The sequence below is a fragment of the Aricia agestis genome, chromosome 5 (assembly GCF_905147365.1).
Source record: "Aricia agestis chromosome 5, ilAriAges1.1, whole genome shotgun sequence".
Taxonomy (NCBI): Eukaryota; Metazoa; Arthropoda; class Insecta; order Lepidoptera; family Lycaenidae; genus Aricia; species Aricia agestis.
In genome coordinates, this window is record NC_056410.1 from 19,106,184 (window position 1) to 19,123,740 (window position 17,557).

General features: G+C 35.0%; 1 protein-coding gene across 2 annotated transcripts in view; it reads left to right on the top strand.

The window, feature by feature from the left end:
- Positions 1-2,049: 2,049 nt before the first annotated feature.
- The window catches only part of LOC121727028 (myrosinase 1-like), a 30,239-nt gene continuing 14,731 nt past the window's right edge, over positions 2,050-17,557 (top strand). Inside the window, exons 1-6 of one of the 2 annotated variants that reach the window (XM_042114706.1) lie at positions 2,050-2,105; positions 3,993-4,123; positions 11,741-11,909; positions 15,498-15,768; positions 16,176-16,311; positions 16,521-16,618. In XM_042114706.1, the coding sequence (XP_041970640.1) occupies positions 2,053-2,105; positions 3,993-4,123; positions 11,741-11,909; positions 15,498-15,768; positions 16,176-16,311; positions 16,521-16,618 (858 nt within the window). In that variant the 5' untranslated portion in view covers positions 2,050-2,052. Of the gene's footprint in view, positions 2,106-3,078; positions 3,122-3,992; positions 4,124-11,740; positions 11,910-15,497; positions 15,769-16,175; positions 16,312-16,520; positions 16,619-17,557 lie in introns of those variants that run through there. The other variant, XM_042114707.1, reaches the window with a different exon arrangement.

Below are 17,557 nucleotides of genomic sequence, written 5' to 3' on the forward strand. Positions count from 1 at the left end.
TGATCCAAAATACAGGATGGGTAAAGACTAATGAAAAATACAACATTTTTGCCCTAATCGGTGTAACCTGAATGTTTTGCGTGTGTTCCTTATAATATTATAGAGTTTACTGTGAAAGAAACCGCGCTGGAAGAGTAACGTATTTTTTTTTCTATAAGAAAACTCTTCACATTGAGGCATTTCTAAATCTATCTATATATATGAAACTCAAAGGTGACTGACTGACATGGTGATCTATCAACGCACAGCACAAACCACTGGACCGATCGGGCTGAAATTTGGCATGCAGGTAGATGTTATGACGTAGGCATCCGCTAAGATAGGATTTTGATCAATTTTATCTCCAAGTGGTTAAAATAGGGGAAAAAAGTTTGTATATAATAATACTTTTTAACGAGAGCGAAGCCGCGGGCAAATCCTCGTATATGTATAAATATAGAATTCAAAAATATCGCTTTCAGCGCTGCTATTTTTATAGTGACTTTATACAACGGACACATACACACCATGTATGTGTCCGTACATTACACGTGTGTCCGTACACCACCATACATTAGTTTGGTTACACCATGGTTACACCCTGTATGTTCAAAGCAATTTTCAAGTTATTTGCCACGTATTTCTAATTTAATATTTTTTTCTTTCGGAACGTTTATCAATATATTAATGTCATTGTCCGCCAAGCGTGTTTGGGTTACAAAATATCTAATTTATTGGGCAGGATTATTGGCTGGCGTGAGACGAGCCTTTTTTCTAATATTTATCAATTATTTTATTAAATTTACTGAGTCACTATTATATATTATGCATATACACGCTGTTAAGCATTTAGGACGTATATTTTATACAGTATCATCCCAAAAAAAAAAAATGTATTGAACTATGAATGCAGTCATGTTCTTTAGATCTCAAGACTGCATTCATTTCATTCATTCAATTCAAGACCAATTTTTTATGGGCTAATAGTTAATACACAAAATATTCGATCATATTTGGTTAAAATATTGAAGTCAAGACAATATGCCAAATACGGTAATATTTAAATATAAAAATGATAAAAGCTTGTTCTGATTTCTGAAGAGGAAAAAATATTTCGTATAAAGACGCATAGTCAGCAAAAAACTTAACTTTTCTAAGTCAGATAGTAGATGTACACTTATATAATGAAAATGTAACATTAACAAAATCGACTACATTCAGATCAAGGATTCAGGGCAGTATTAAATCTAGTGCTCTTTTAATTGGAGCAAAATATTTTACATTCCGAAGGCGAATTAAACAACCCGACTGGTAGAACTGAATAAATAATGTGCAGATACAAAATTATTCGAGTCGGTTCTTTTGTGTGCTGTGCTAAAATATTTTAAACACAACAAACGCGATCGCTTTCGAATTTATATTCTAAACAACTTTCATAATACAAATACAATAGTTATTAGTTTGAGCCTTTTCTCTATTTTATTTCAATTTCATTTAAATTTAAATGAAAAATTTAATTAGTACCAATTATTGAATTTCGTTTTCATTAGCCATCAAAACTGAGCTTTATTTACATTCAAATCTAAATGAATTGAAACGAAATATATAAGAAACTGCATTGATATTATAAAATGCGAAAGTGTGTCTATCTGTCTGTTACCTCTTCACGCCCAAACCGCTGAACCAATTTTACTGAAATTTGCTGCGGAGAAACTTTGAGTCCTGGGAAAGGATATAGGATACTTTTTATCCCGAAAAATGTATGATTCCTACGCGATAAACAAATATTAATGGCGCAACGGAGTTACGGGCGCCATCTAGTCAAAAATGTAACGTTTGATGGCTGCAGTTAAAATGACGTTAAAGATAAAATTGCACATAAACGTGACCAACTTAAGGTCATAGGAAGCATATTATATGCAATTTTTAACGCTAAAACAATAAACCTAGATTAGGAAGTGATATGGAAGCGAGATATCCGATAGGTGACAATCGGGTTTGGCGGGAAGGTTGTTCCGCCATAATGCTTTTTATATTGCCTTCTGTTGACAAAACATTATCTTAGTTATCGAAATGCAGAGCGAGTGTCGAGTCGCCCGGACCTCTGTCCTGCTAGCCAGCTTCAGGTGTGCAATACGCAGAGTAATTTAAGGACAACTTTACTCTAATTTAATGAAGATTTTGACATAATTTCTATACAACTTCTGAATTTTAAGCTCCAACAAACCCTTCATTAAAATAAAGTTAAGTAATCCTTAAATGACGGAGTGTGGTAGTTAGTGCTATATCTGAAAGTGTTAATGCTCTAAGTGCCACCTCTAAATGTTCTAAATCTAAGTGCTGTTTCTGATGGTGTCATGGTCTGAGTCCTGAAGGTTTTCTCTGAGTGCTCACAATATTTTGGTGTCAATGTGTCAGTGTATCAGTGCATCGGATTATAGTTATCTGAATACTTAATATCATTATTGATATTTCTTATCTTTATCTGTAGAATAATTCATCTTAAGGTTATACACTCGACTTTGCTCGTCTTTTTTACGGTGATAAAATCAACATTATCTTATTCGGTTTCGCCAAAAGTTATTTTTGGCTTGCACCCAAAAATTTTACTTTATAACTCACTTATATTTTTTAAGATTCATTTTATTCGTTTACTGGTGCGAATGTTTATTTGAATTTTTAACTAAAATTGAGTTTCAAATTCATTTGAGCAGAGATAAATTACATTCATTGTGATATTTTAAATTAGCCTTTGTTATTTTAAAATTTTGTAATTCTAAGTTATTATACTTAAAATAATGTTCAGCTTTAGATATTATTTTTATTCGTTTTGACTACAATTCGGTCAAATGTAAAAGAACTTTCATCTTCTTTCAATTTTCGCTTCATACATAAACACAAAGCAAAATATCTTCAAAACATACTGTTTTTAAAATATACAAAATCAACACAATAGTCTCTTTACAAATGCAAATGAATGATACAACTCTTACGTTCACACCAAACATAATTTCAGTATTGTAGTAACACTCTGTATTTAAATCAGTTTTATCTTGCTAATAAGATAAAATAGACAAAGTATATTATTCAAACCGTAATCAGATTATTGTTTTAGACAACACTTTTGATTCACTATGTTTCTGTAATAGAATTGCTTATAATTCAGTGTTTTGTCCCTTTTCTAAGTGCTTTAGTGTGGTGATATGAAATCTATGTGTTCTATTTAGCACTTGTCGTCAATAGGCTTTTTTGTGTCTTTCATAAAATTATTTGTTTGTACCTAAAAAATTATTTCACTGATTCATATATAATAGTTCGTTATGCCTTAGTTTTTTTATTGTATAATTATTACGTTTTTTATTACAATAATTTAATTCGTCTATGGGCTTTTCGTCCGTGTCCCTTTTGTGTCGCTTTGTTATATCTTCTCCGTACCAAGGCTCATTTCATCTTGTTCTACTTAAGTTCACCACACCTGATAATATTATTTTATATTATGTTCTATGTTCAGTTTCATCAAGAAGCTTATTAACCTAAGTACCAATTTTAATCCTTACTCGTGCCGGTTCGTTGAAATCATTTCAAAGGATTGAATTTTATTTTGGGATTTATCACTGAATAATAAAAATCGCCGCTTACACCCGAAGGAACATTGAGTGATCAAAAAACGAACAAGATAACAATAATATTTATGTTTTACGTGTTGCTATACCTACTATAATGAGACATAGAATTTCATACTTTGACATTTTATTTAAAGTTTTGTGCCTCGATTCTCCGCTTCGACTTTAGATGTCCGTAACAATCCATTGCACCAAATTAATTTATCGAGGATCGTACTATTTTAGAACAAAAATCTATTCTTTGTCCTATTCCCAGACTCAAAGCATGTTCATCGTTCATATCAAAACCAAAACGGTTAACCGTTTTCACCGTGGACAGTATTTCTGCCTGTGGAAACTGGAAACAAACAAGCAGGAAGACACACAATAATCCTTTTTTTTTATTTTCAGCCTGCTGCTTTTAGCAACGGGAGTGAGCTCGGCGGAACAGTCCGGGTTGAGCAATTACTCGTTTCCAGATGAATTTATGTTTGGAGTCGCGTCGGCCGCGTTCCAGATAGAGGGCGGCTGGAATGCTGGGGGTGAGTTTTCAAGGCTAATTTTAAATTTAAATATTATACACAGTTTCCATGGTATGGTATTATTGAGGGCTGAATGAAAGTTTTTTTTTTTAATGAAATAAGAGGGCAAATGAGCAATCGGGACACTCGCAGCATCAGAAGAGCTGCAGGTGGGTTGCCGGCCTTTTAAGAGAGAATAGGGTAATAGGGGAGGGTAGGGAAGGGAAGAAAATAGGGGAGGATAGGGAAGGGAATAGGGTAGGGGATTGGGCCTGCGGTAAACTCACTCACTCGGCGAAACACAGCGCAAGCGCTGTTTCACGCCGGTTTTCTGTGAGAACTTGGTATTTCTCCAGTCGAGCCGGCTCATTCGTGCCGAAGCATGGCTCTCCCACGTAAATCGAGAAAATGATAAAAATGAAAATTGATGTTGAATGTTGGTAATCAATGCATAATTTATATAATATTTTACATAGGCCTGCTTCTAATTGGTTCCAGATGATAAAGATTAAAAGTTAAATTAATTGTCTTGCCACATAATGAAATTAATATTATGTAGTACTATAATTTTTTGCTTTTTATAAACTACTTTTTGCAAAGGTTGAAAGACTGACTTACTGACGTTTATTAATAAGGAAGTTGTACCTACATGCTTTTGTGTTTTGGTCCTTTTATTTAATTACTCAGGCGCGAAAGGGTTTCAAAACTTTCAAGTAATTTAAAAAATCGGCCAAGTGCGAGTTTGACTCGCGCGTAATGAGTTCCGTACCGTTATAGAGCAAAAATAGGTCAAAACTTTTATTTTTTATAGGAGTCCTCTTAAATTTTTGGATTTCCTAAAAATTTCAAGTACCTACCTATCTGTTCCCATTATCGATATTGAGCGAAAAAGGGCAAAAAAAAATCACGTTTGATGTATCGACATTCGAAGGCCCACTTAAATATTTATTTTATTTTGTTTTTCGTAGGTACTTGTTATAGCGGCAACAGATAATACACATTCTATGAAAATTTCAGAAATCTACCTATAGCGGTTATCCTGGAGACAGACAGACGGACAGACATCGAAGTCATAGTAATAAGGTCCCGTTTTTACCCTTTGGGCAAAGCAAGTACATATTTATTTATCTTACTTACATACCTTCTCTTACCTGAATACATGATACCCATAATTTTGAAATTATTATGGTAAATTATCATAAAAATAAATCGCCTTTAGACCTCCAATAAAAGTGACGAGAGATTTGACATCATGACACTAAATGACCGTGATGATATTTTAACCAGTTAACCACATCATAATACATATCATAAAAATATTAAAAACAAATTAGCTGTCATAAGAAGTTTTATTAGGTGGGTAGAGCACTACGTAGAGCAAGATGGAAATTTCTATTACTGTGTTGCGCGGGGAATACCCGACCACAGAGTGGTTGACACTCCAGGTTTATTCCTTTGCGTGTGAATATATTTATTGGAAATTTTATTTTAGAGGCAGATGACGAGACTATGTTATTTGGCACGGTTATGGCATGTTCTAACTGACTGATCACATTTAATATTGACTTAACATAATCCGTCCGAATGACATGAATCAGTTACTTCTAAAATCTGTGTTTTCTACTATACTTTATTCTTTGAATGTTCCTTTGGGCTCATCTATATATTAATACGCAAGCGAAAAACTTTGTATCCCTTTTGACGAAAAATGCGGATGCGTAGGTGAATGAAATTTTGCACAGTTATAGTTTATATGGTGAAGGAGTGCATCGAGCTAATATTATTTTGAAATTATGCCTTTATCACACATTTTTTACAAACACACAAAATAAAACATTACACACACAGCAATACGCACACTCAAGAAGATGACAGATTTTTGAGTGACAAACCTATGTAACATACGAATTATACTCTTTTATTTATGGTTGAAGTCTGTTGACAACAAGTTGACAAATTGAAAATGGATTATAGTTTTTTTTTTTATTGAATCTTAGATACTATTAGACAATGCTTACACGGCCAGTCTATCAGCTGAGTCCCAGAGACGAGAGTTGAAAAAAATATAATTAATGATAAAGTCAATATTTTTTTACATATTAAACGTAATAGTCCTAATGTCGTTGAAACTAAGGTCGAATTTCGACCATTGGGCGATCTCTAGTATTATGTAAAAAAAGTCTATTAAGCCATTGCATGTTGTCAGAATTCACGTGCCATCTTAGATTGTCTTCTTAAACACGAAAGTTCCCACGATGTTGCAACAAGGAAAATATTCAACTAAATAGCAATTAATTACATATCATAAGGGACTTCCCCGGTTAAGTATTGTGGAATTTACTGTACTTACATTTTAACTAAATTATGGAAAAACGTTACAAGTAATAAGGGTTTTTCAAAAATTTAAATTTGATTAGACAAATATTATGTTTAAAAACAAAACATTTTGAACTGGCTTATTCTTGCCGATGTCCATGTACTGCGATCGAGGACATTTGATAGTTGAATAAAAAATGTTAATAATTCCGGATACGCACTGCTCCGCTTTATATTATTACGATCAGAAAAACCACACATCGATAAGCACCGCATGCTTAAAAGGACAATAATAATTATAATAGGGCTGACGCAAACGAGTAATCATAATTAATTTTATTCGGTACGTTCGTCGTTTATGATATTAAATAATATTACGGCACGTTTTTTCCCGTTACGAGGAAACTAGCTGCCAGTCTACACTTTCATTCAAATTTTAGTATTGCTAATTACCTACTAAATATTATTATACTCATTTATAGCTAATATTGTTCTTTTTAACCGACTGCTTCCAGCTTTTGTAAGTCGGTTAAAAATAGATATAATATCTCAGAAGTACCAACGCAAATTACCGGTTATTCCCTGAATAATTAAAACATTCACTTGGGGATTCCCCGGTCCGTTAATCCTGAGGAATCTTAAGGAAAGATTACCGTTTGATGGGATAAAACTAAGTAAATACTCAAAGGAGTGAAACTTACGAAACTAGATGAAAGGGAATAACTACTTATACATCCTTAACGGTTAATATTAAATAAGTTAATGGTCTTTTCCGGAAAGTTACTTTTGGAAATATCAAGATTATTCGGACGATCAAAGTTGTAGATTGCATAGAATGACATGAGTAGATAGTAAAATTAGTTTATTAGTTTGAGTGACCCAGATAGAGTTGTTTTTATTTAATTTTGTATTTTATCAAGGCGAGCGAAGCGAGCCCTAGTATATCCCACAACCTGTACATTTTGAGGTACACTTTACGGAAAAACTACCACGCCTATTGATTTGTGCTCTAACATGGTAATTTTTATTTATATATTATATTATGTAGATGTGTTATCATCAGTCAGTCAAGGTGTGACGATGTGAGCCCTCACAAAGCTCGGCTTTTAACTAGTTAAATAAACAGTACCGATTTTTTATTGTATGGACAATATTATATAAAAAAATAGTATTCAAAATCTGACGCGAAAAAACTATAAAAATAAGGAAATATAAGAGTATTTTTGAATTTTGCCTCCCGCTTTTTAAAAAAATCGTTTATTTATCTGAAATAATAAGATATGACGTATGACGACTATTCCTAACACCAATTAATACGATTCACTCAGTATGTAAATGTATTCTCTTAATCACTGTTAACTAAACGTAGCAGACCATCAGCCAAGAACCTCAACTTTGCATATTAAGGCGAATTGTGAAGTCCCCCAAGTTTTAGCGAAGTGAGGAAACTGGAATTACTTAATGGTTGAAACGCTAAATGACAATGAAATATTATAATAAAGTTGCTAAGTAAAGATCATCTTGGTTACAAAGATAAGACGTAAAAGGTAGAATAGTTTAGATGGACAAGAACAGAAGAAGCCTGTATTATTTTTCTCAGTTTCGTTGTTTGGTTTGGCTATTTTGAGGTAGAGCTTAGTTATTATGCTAGTGCAAATATACTACATACTTAACCGGTCGCAAAAACTTAACAATCTAAAATAGAAAATTAAAAAATCCTCCAAGTGCGATTTGGACTCGCGCACAAAGGGTTCCGTACCGCTACAGAGAGAAACTTTGCAAAAAATGCATTTGTATGGGAGCTCCCCTAAAATATTTATTTTATTTTTATTATCAGTAATAATTAAAGTACTATGGATCATCTTACTTGTCAGACAATCAGGTGATCAGCCTGCATTGCCCTAACCAAACTTGGAAATAACAGGTTTCCAACGCGGGAATCGAACCCACGACCTCCGAGTCAAGAGCCACGCTCTAAACCACTGGACGACGGGGTTATTGATTACGAGCAAAAAGGCCTTTTGGCCATCAAGTGTGTTGTATGGAAGCCCTTTAATTATTAATTTTATTTTGTTTTTAGTATTTGTTGTTATGGCAGCAGAAATACACAATCTGTGAAAATTTCTGAAGTCTAGCTATAGCGGTTCTTGAGATACAGCCTGGAGACAGATAGACGGATAGACAGACAGACATCGATGTCTCAGTAAGAGGGTCCCGTTTTACCCTTTGGGTACGGAACCCTAAAACCAATGGTAATGATGTTGACTGACGGACAAAGGTGTGGCTATGACGTCGCATGTCTCAACGTAATATTATTACTTCAAGAGTATATTATTATATAGCAAATTTGCCAACATTTTTACTCTTATTAAGGTGACGCCGCGTTAAAGTAAAAAACCGTGTTGGATATTATGTTTTAGATTGGTTGTTTTCTATGAGAGGCCGGCCCGGCCTTTCATAGAAAACAAGAAATGGAACAGCAAGAAATGGAAAGGGCGTAAGTGACAAAATGGTTTTTGTCGCGTAATTTAAATAGCATATTTTAAATATATTTCATATAAGCTATGTGCAAATTAAAGTGTACGCTTGAACCAATCTATGTACAAATTTTGGAAGCTTAAATCCTCTGTTGGCAAAATTAGAATCCCTTTTTTTACAGAGGTCTTCTTGATTGATTATTCTGTGTTATAAAAGTTGACCAATCGTGTTATGCTATGGGTAATTCAAAGACAAAGACATGATGAATAGGTCTCTTGGATATCGTTGCTAAGCTACGGCAACGCCGCGGGCGCTTTTCTATATGATTCTCATACAAGTCACTGCACTTTTTTGGTAATTGTTTATATTTTTAGCACAATAAAAAGTAATGAGCTAAATTATTATTGATTGTGGACTTCATAACATTTCCGCAGACTTTTTCTGCGGAAAATCAGTACTTATCGAAAGCTATATTTACTTAAATATACACAATCATGAAATATTCTTTCAAATTCATTGAATATGATTTTTTATTTCGTATTTTTTTTTTAGATCTTCTTAGTTATTACTTATTACTAAAAACAGGTTGTTTACCTAATTAAAAATTATAGAGCACAAACTAATACCAAAGCATTAATTTTCATGAAGTCTTCGAAATCCATGATGATGGAGAACGAATCCTCCGTGTAAAAGTAATACCACAGACCAGAGTAGGTAATCGACTGTACGACGTGAAAGTGGAGCTATGTATTGAATAATCTAAACAAATATATTTTCAGCAACTTTTCAACCATACATGCAAAATAAAAATGGAAAATGCAGATGTATTTCATTATCAAATAAATTTTTCCTTGATTTTTTGATTAATATGTAATATAATAAATTTACTAGATCACGCCCGCAACTCCGTTGTGCAACTCTTGCACAACGGAGTAACCGCGTGGGATTCGGGAACCGTACATTTTCCCGAGACAAAAAGTATCCTATGTCCAGTGGCGTAAATATAGGACTGGCAAAATGCCACGGGCCCCCGACCCAAATGGGCAAAAATTTTTAAGTACATAATATTGTTTATTATAAACGTGACGATTTTTACTGATAGAGCCCCATCAATTTGCCACGGGCCCCGGATCTTATAGTTACGCCACTGTTTATGTCCTTTTTCGGGACTCTTAAGAATATATTATGGAGTTATCCATGCCAAATTTCAGCAAAATCTGTTCAGTAGTTTAGTAACGTTAAGAGGTAACAGACAGACACACTTTCGCACTTATAATATTATTAGTAAATTAGTAATATCAGTAATTAGTATATTAGTATGATAATATTATAAATGCGAAAGTGAATATTGAAGGAATTAGTAATAAATATTGAACCGACAATAATTTTATTTATATCCTTTTTTTAATTACAATATATTATTATACATAAAACAGTGGTATTAAAAATAACTTGCACGTGATATTTTAGAAATATTTATGCGAGATTTAGATTTAAGCATGATTAATAGTCGGCATGTTGATTTCGATACGTTTCCCAATTCCGTCTCAGAAACGAATAAAACGTTAATTCACGAATCCGAGATTGGGAATTTTTGCACCCTACAACACAACAGTACCTCGTACCGCCCATATTTTCCTTATTCCGAGCACTTTTTAACGTTTTCAACGTGTTTTCATTTTTAACCTGTAAACCGTATTTCACAGCTGATCGAACTCTGACACCCACGTGTTGCCTGAATCTGCCACTCGCCGCACCACTAGAGATATCCATGCCTATACTGACAAAGAACTTTAATTTCTTTAGTAATTGTTGAGAAAAATCGATATCGCTGCAGCCAAATTATCAAGGCGTCACCTTAACATTAGCGTCTTGGGTAGGAGGTTTATCACTTTCAACATATTTACATTATGTAATGCCTATCTTCACAACAAAAGGGTCACTTTCATAAAAGTTGCTAGTTATTAATCAATTATCATAATAATCTTTTTGAAGTGAAACTTCTTTACGCACGCTTGACTTGGGGTCTGGGGAGTAAGCTGGCAAATGCGTGACGTGACGAACGTGTGATCGAGTGAGGCGAACGGAGAGGTATGCGCGCACATCTTCTTATTCTTTCAATATACTTACATAATATTATAATGGGCGTAACAAAACTAAGTGGTAATACTTTAGGGCTGCCATTCCCAAAGTGGGCGATAACGCCCCCTTGTGGGCGCTGAAGGTCTGAGGAGGCGGTGTGGGACCCAAAAAAATGGGGGCGTTGTGTAGAGGCTTGGTAGGTGTTTTATTTCATCAGGATGCATTTTAAATTGAAACAATGGGTGCGCTAAAATATAATTTGATCTTAAAGTGGGCGGATGACAAAATAAGTTTGGGATTCTCTGCTTTAGGGTGTGTATGTGTTCCTTGTAAAAGTAGCAGCGCAGAAAGACCATTTTTTTGTTACTTTTGTATGGGAGGAGGATTTGTATTAAAGGAGCAGGATTTGTATGGGATTATCACTTACTTTTGCTACACCCTGTAGATGGAGCTCAAGATGGATTACTTCAGTTACGGCCGTCCCCAATATTTGATCTATCTCTGGTTTTGCCCTACTAGTGATAGAAATAGCTCATATTAGACATTACAGACATATATTCTATGTCAATTCAATGCTAGCTGCGATAGGTTGTATGTCAAACCAGAGATAGATTGAATATTGGGAACGGCCGTAAAGTCGTTCAGTTTTTTTTTTATTACAATAATTAGGGTTGTCTATGGGCCAGTCGCCCATATCCTTTGTTTGTCTCTTTTACTAGTCGTTCGGTTCGGTTGGTCTAAAACACACTTGTTTTTTTTCAGGCAAAGGAGAGGGTATGTGGGACACATACCTGCACAAGCACCCGCAGTTCACCGTAGATCATTCCAACGGTGACATAGCCGCGGACTCGTACCACAAGTACAAGCAAGACGTCATCATGGTCAAATCGCTGGGAGTTCAGTACTACCGACTATCAATATCATGGCCAAGGTCGGTAGTAAAACTGTTTATTACTATGGCAGTATGTATGTATAACTAAGGCTCAACTCACGCTGAGGCAGCAAAGCATTTACATCTCTATCTATTAAGTACTATCAGAGAAGTTGATTACTAGGCAGATGTGGGACCTACGTAGTACTATGGTTGCGATACGTCAAACCCAGCCGACAGATCACAATTAACATTGAAAGACCAAATGACGTTGGTCTGTCAACTGCCTAGGAATCAATTTCATCGATGGTACTTTCTGTTTTCTGAATAGGTATGCTGTAGGCACATGACGAGTTGTGACGTTTTGACTCTGCCCAGTGTGAGTTGAGCCTATGCTGCTGCGTTCAAACCCGGAAATGTTAAGGGCGACTAACCCAACATTTTTGATTTTATAATTCATTTTTATACTTGAAAATAAGCCCCAAATTGTTTCATTTTCTAAAATTAGATACTACATTATAGTCCATCTAAGAACCCGATCTGAGCAAAAACACAATATCTTAAAATTTTCTCGATAGAAAAAATCACAAAGATATGCATCTAATTTTCACGAATTTTTTATTATTGCCATAACCGTACATTGAACTAATGTTTTAACATAACATTGAAATTTTAACACATTTTATAAAATTCTGTCACTAAGAGATGGCCCTAGCGGAATTTTAAAATATTGTCTATTTATCGAGTTATTGAGAAAAAACTAATTTGGCGATGAATCCGCGTCGTCCTTTTTCACCTGGCATATGAAAGACGATGTGAGTGTCAGTGAGTGTGAAGAGAGAAGGACGATGTTTGATTTTTTGGGTTAGTCGCCCTCTTAAGGGTTAATAGACCCTTATATCTGAGGAACTCTTGATGAATGAAAATTACAGCAACGCCGTCATCTATAATGGGATTATATGCCATGGCTGATGAGGCAATTCAAGCAGGGTATGCAAAAAATATGTGGGAGAGCCATGCTTCGGCACGAATGGGCCGGCTCGACCGGATAAATACCACGTTCTCACAGAAAACCGGCGTGAAACAGCACTTGCGCTGTGTTTCGCCGAGTGAGTGAGTTTACCGGAGGCCCAATCCCCTAACCCCTACCCTATTTCCTTCCCTACCCTCAACTATTCCCTTCTCTTCCCTTCCCTTCCCTACCCTCCCCTATTGCCCTATTCCCTCTTAAAAGACCGGCAACGCACTTGCAGCTCTTCTGATGCTGCGAGTGTCCATGGGCGACGGAAGTTGCTTTCCATCAGGTGACCCGTTTGCTCGTTTGCCCCCTTATTTCATTAAAAAAAAAAAAAAAAAAGCAAGTGTTACGCTGTTGACATACGGCTCGGTCAGTTTGGTGTGAACGCAACCTTAGAAATCACATACCATCTATGGAAGCGGATATAGAATAATGGGTTCAAGAAGAATAATGGTTTCAAGGAATATTATACAGTGCAATTTTGCTAAAACTAAAATTGAGTGGTTTTGGAAAGGCCCGTAATTTTAGTGTACTCAAAAGCCACTCAGCTACTATTTCGCAAATAAAGACCATAATAGGTTATTAAAAAATACTAATTTAAATTCATTCAATTCATAATTCATTTGCTAATTGACATTAATTGTTATTTAATATTCTCAGTGAATTCACTGGCGATGGCGATTGTTATTTAATTGCATTATTATAGTTAATGAGCACTAAACTAGGTAAGTAGGTGTAGGTTGCATGTACTTGAACAGGCGAAACATTACAATAGCTATAATTACAAACTCGACAATTATTACATTAGTATTACAAAACAAGCTACCGATGTCGTGAACGATATCGTGAACGATCGTTGACAGCACCATCTATTGGACTGCCCGAATCGTTCGCACGCACACATTAGTGAGACTTCAGATAAACTGAAGAAGTAAAGTAATTGCAATATCAAGTCGGGAGCCCGTAAAACTTGTTTGTGTGTGCGAGTTTAATTTCAAGGATAACGGTTACTCACGGTTACTCTGGCGTGACATTTCTATAAGCATCAAAACGTGGGAGAGCCATGCTTCGGCACGAATGGGCCGGTTCGACCGGAGAAATACCATGTTCTCACAGAAAACCGGCGTGAAACAGCGCTTGCGCTGTGTTTCGCCGAGTGAGTGAGTTTACCGGAGGCCCAATTCCTATATCCTCCCCTATTCCCTTCCCTTTCCATCCCTACCCTCCCCTATTACCCTATTCCCTCTTAAAAGGCCGGCAACGCACCTGCAGATCTTCTGATGCTGCGAGTGTCCATGGGCGACGGAAGTTGCTTTTCATCAGGTGACCCGTTTGCTCGCTTGCCCCCTTCTTTCATTAAAAAAAAAAACTGTGTAGTATGTGTGTAGTAACTGTGTAGGAAGCGTTATCTCTATAACTATGTGCTGTTGTATACATGTTACATACATGTTGTATACATTACTTTTACATATTACGATTGACAGTTATTTTCATCGTTCAGATTGATCGCACCGATAAATCGTTTTCAAATAAGAATCGTGAACTACTTCGTAAAATCCAATACTGCAATAATATTTTTATTTTCGTCACAATCAATCAATGATTAATTAAATAACTCTTTACGATCAACGATTCCAAAACGAATCGATGTCTGTAGTCACGATCAGTCCTATATTTATTATAGTAACCGAAGTATTTAATTGGCTATCATTTTATTCAAAGCCTTGTCATCACGTTATTCCAAATGTAAAAATTTCCCGCATATGAAAATGGTTTTGAATTTAAATCCAGCTATGCATACATTTTATCGGATTATGCGACTTTTAGTTTTATATCACGGCAAAATATGTTACTAGAAAGCATTTTAATAGGATCAAAAAATAAAAACCTGAAACATGAATAATATTTGAAATCTTTCTCTTATTATAATTTCTACGTAATTTCTTTGCGGATCCTAAGACGGCTTAAGTAGCTTGGGCTCCTTAAGATCAAAAAGAAAATAAATACGGTCGAAATGAAAAACCTACTCGTTTTTGTAAGTCGGTTAAAAAGGTTTTCGTGGCAGACGATTTTGGAGACAAAGGGAAGCCATGTGTTTTACAAGCACATAGTTGCAGTCCTATAATAAATATTGTATTATGGCTCTCGAATAAAGTCAGTAAACATTGATAGGCAGATAACATTAACATCTCATGAACTATTGTTAACGTTATAACAAGTGTTTAAGTCTTAATATGATAATATCTATAATCTTGTGCTGTAATCACTACTCATAATAATCAGTCACTAATACCTGAGATAATAATATTATACAACAACAACGCATTAAGTTATTCGTAATACATATTTTTTGCGCATATTTCTAAAAGCATATTTGCATACAGACTATTGGAACCTATTTGTTCGAGGACACAATAAAATTTCAAACCTTTTTTTGCACTTGTTGCTTTTTTGCAAATGTTTTTGTCTAATCTGTTCCTATTAATTGTAATCCGGTACTGTCGTAATGTTATGAATGACTTAATTTCAATAAAGAATATAACAAGAACTAAAACTTTTTTGGTATGACTGAATCTTTTATACGTCGGTAATTTATAAACACATTTTCCATTACAAAAAATTATTTCCAGAATTTTACCGCACGGCACCGCCAACTACATAAGTAAAGATGGCGTAAGGTACTATCGGGCATTATTCGACGAGCTGATCAAGGCGAACATAACACCAGTGGTGACGCTGTTCCACTGGGATATGCCGACCGTTTTCATGGACCTAGGCGGTTGGACGAATCCCAAAGTGGTGGACTACTTCGTGGACTACGCGCGAGTTGCTTTCGAGCTGTTCGGAGATGTAGTCAAGATCTGGACTACGATGAACGAGCTGCATATTCATTGTTATCAAGTAAGTATGCTGTAAAGGTTAGCTAAGGGGATTCCCTGAAACTTTGGAAAGGGATAGGTGAGCTTTATAATTATTTTGATGGCGACTTTTCGCGCCAGTTTCAAATTCTATTAAAGTTGTGTTCATAAGTTTTTGTGTCGCCTCAACTACCTGCCACAAAAAGAACGAACAACACCTGTCAGAGCTATAAAGCCCTTAGAACTATATTTTAGTCTGGTCCTTCTGGTATGCTCTTGTTTACTAGTTGAAAACTTGTGCTACCACTTGTCAGATGATTTATTTTTGTTCATATTTTTTATTGGCAATTTGTATGTTTGTCATACTAAACTATGCAAACTTATATCTAAGCTAAATGGTATTGGCAATTCTATGGTTATTTCTAAGTACTCAAATTCTCGTATTTCCAGGGCTATGGGCTGGATGTCTTCGTACCCGCGATGAATCTAAGGGGAATTGCGGAGTATCTGTGCTCTCACAACATGCTGTTGGGACACGCTCGCGCCTACCATCTCTATGATAAGGAGTTCAGGCCACATCAGAAAGGTTTGTCTTTATCATTTTATTCATTAGTTACAGTAGGAGACCTCTATAAAATGATTAGTTCTTGTTCGGAATCAGCATCATCAAAGAAAAAGCCTAGAAAATTGCAAGTTATCTCCCTATAAGCTCCTTTACAGTTAGAGCAACTTTAGTATGTTAAAAGCAACAAGTATCATTAATACTATTATGAGACATTTTTACTTTTATTTTAGGTAAAATTGGTGTAACATTAGATGCTTTCTTTGCCGAACCAAAAGACAGCAACAAACAAGAAGACGTAGAAGCGGCAGAGAGATATCTTCAAATGCGGGTAAATACCACCTTTTCACTTCCTTAATTTCAATAAAATCCCCACCGCATTTTTTTTTCTAAAATATTATATCATCAATGACGTTGGGAGAAATATTTTTATTTACCAACCTATTAAACACAGTACACTTACTAAACCTATCTCTGCATTCTTCATGCAATGTAAAAAGTATATTTAAGCCAAGAAAACCGCATATGCTTCGATCTGTCAAGGGTTGTAAGATTAGCCTAGTTCAGACGTGCCTTGTCAGCTCACACATGATCTAGATTGGTCTAGGTCTGAGCTAGCTAGTAAATACATTTATCTTTTCTTACGTTGTGTATCTTTTAAGGTTTTCGTTTTCATTAAATTAACACGTAAGTGGGTAACTAACATTTTACGAAAGGGCAGTAATTACTCCCTTTATCTTATATCTTTCAACGAGCAATGCAAAAAATGTATACTCGTGTATGTATATATATAATTGGAATCTCGGAATCGGCTCCAACGATTTTCATGAAATTTCGGGTTTCGGGGGCGATAAATCGATCTAGCTAGGAATCATTTTTAGAAAATGTCATTTTATTCGTGTTTTATCGAATACCGAGCAAAGCTCGGTCAAATAGCAAGTAATTATTATAACGAACCTTGTAACTTACCTACTTCATCATTTGATAAATCTGCCTACACATAAAATTTTCTTTTTTTTTTAAATTTCAAATCATTTTCTTGGTTCTAAAGCCTCCATTTATGCAAAAAACTAACATTTTCAAATTTTTTGTTACCTACTTATGTCTTCATTGTCTTTACCTGTAAATATAACTAATCATTGTTTTTTTTATTTTTGAAAATGAATATGTATTTATATTTTATACATATTTTATTTTCGTCTGCTTACCCCAATTCCTCATTGTTTAGTTAAATTAAGCAAATAAATTATGTACCTATTGGGATAAAACA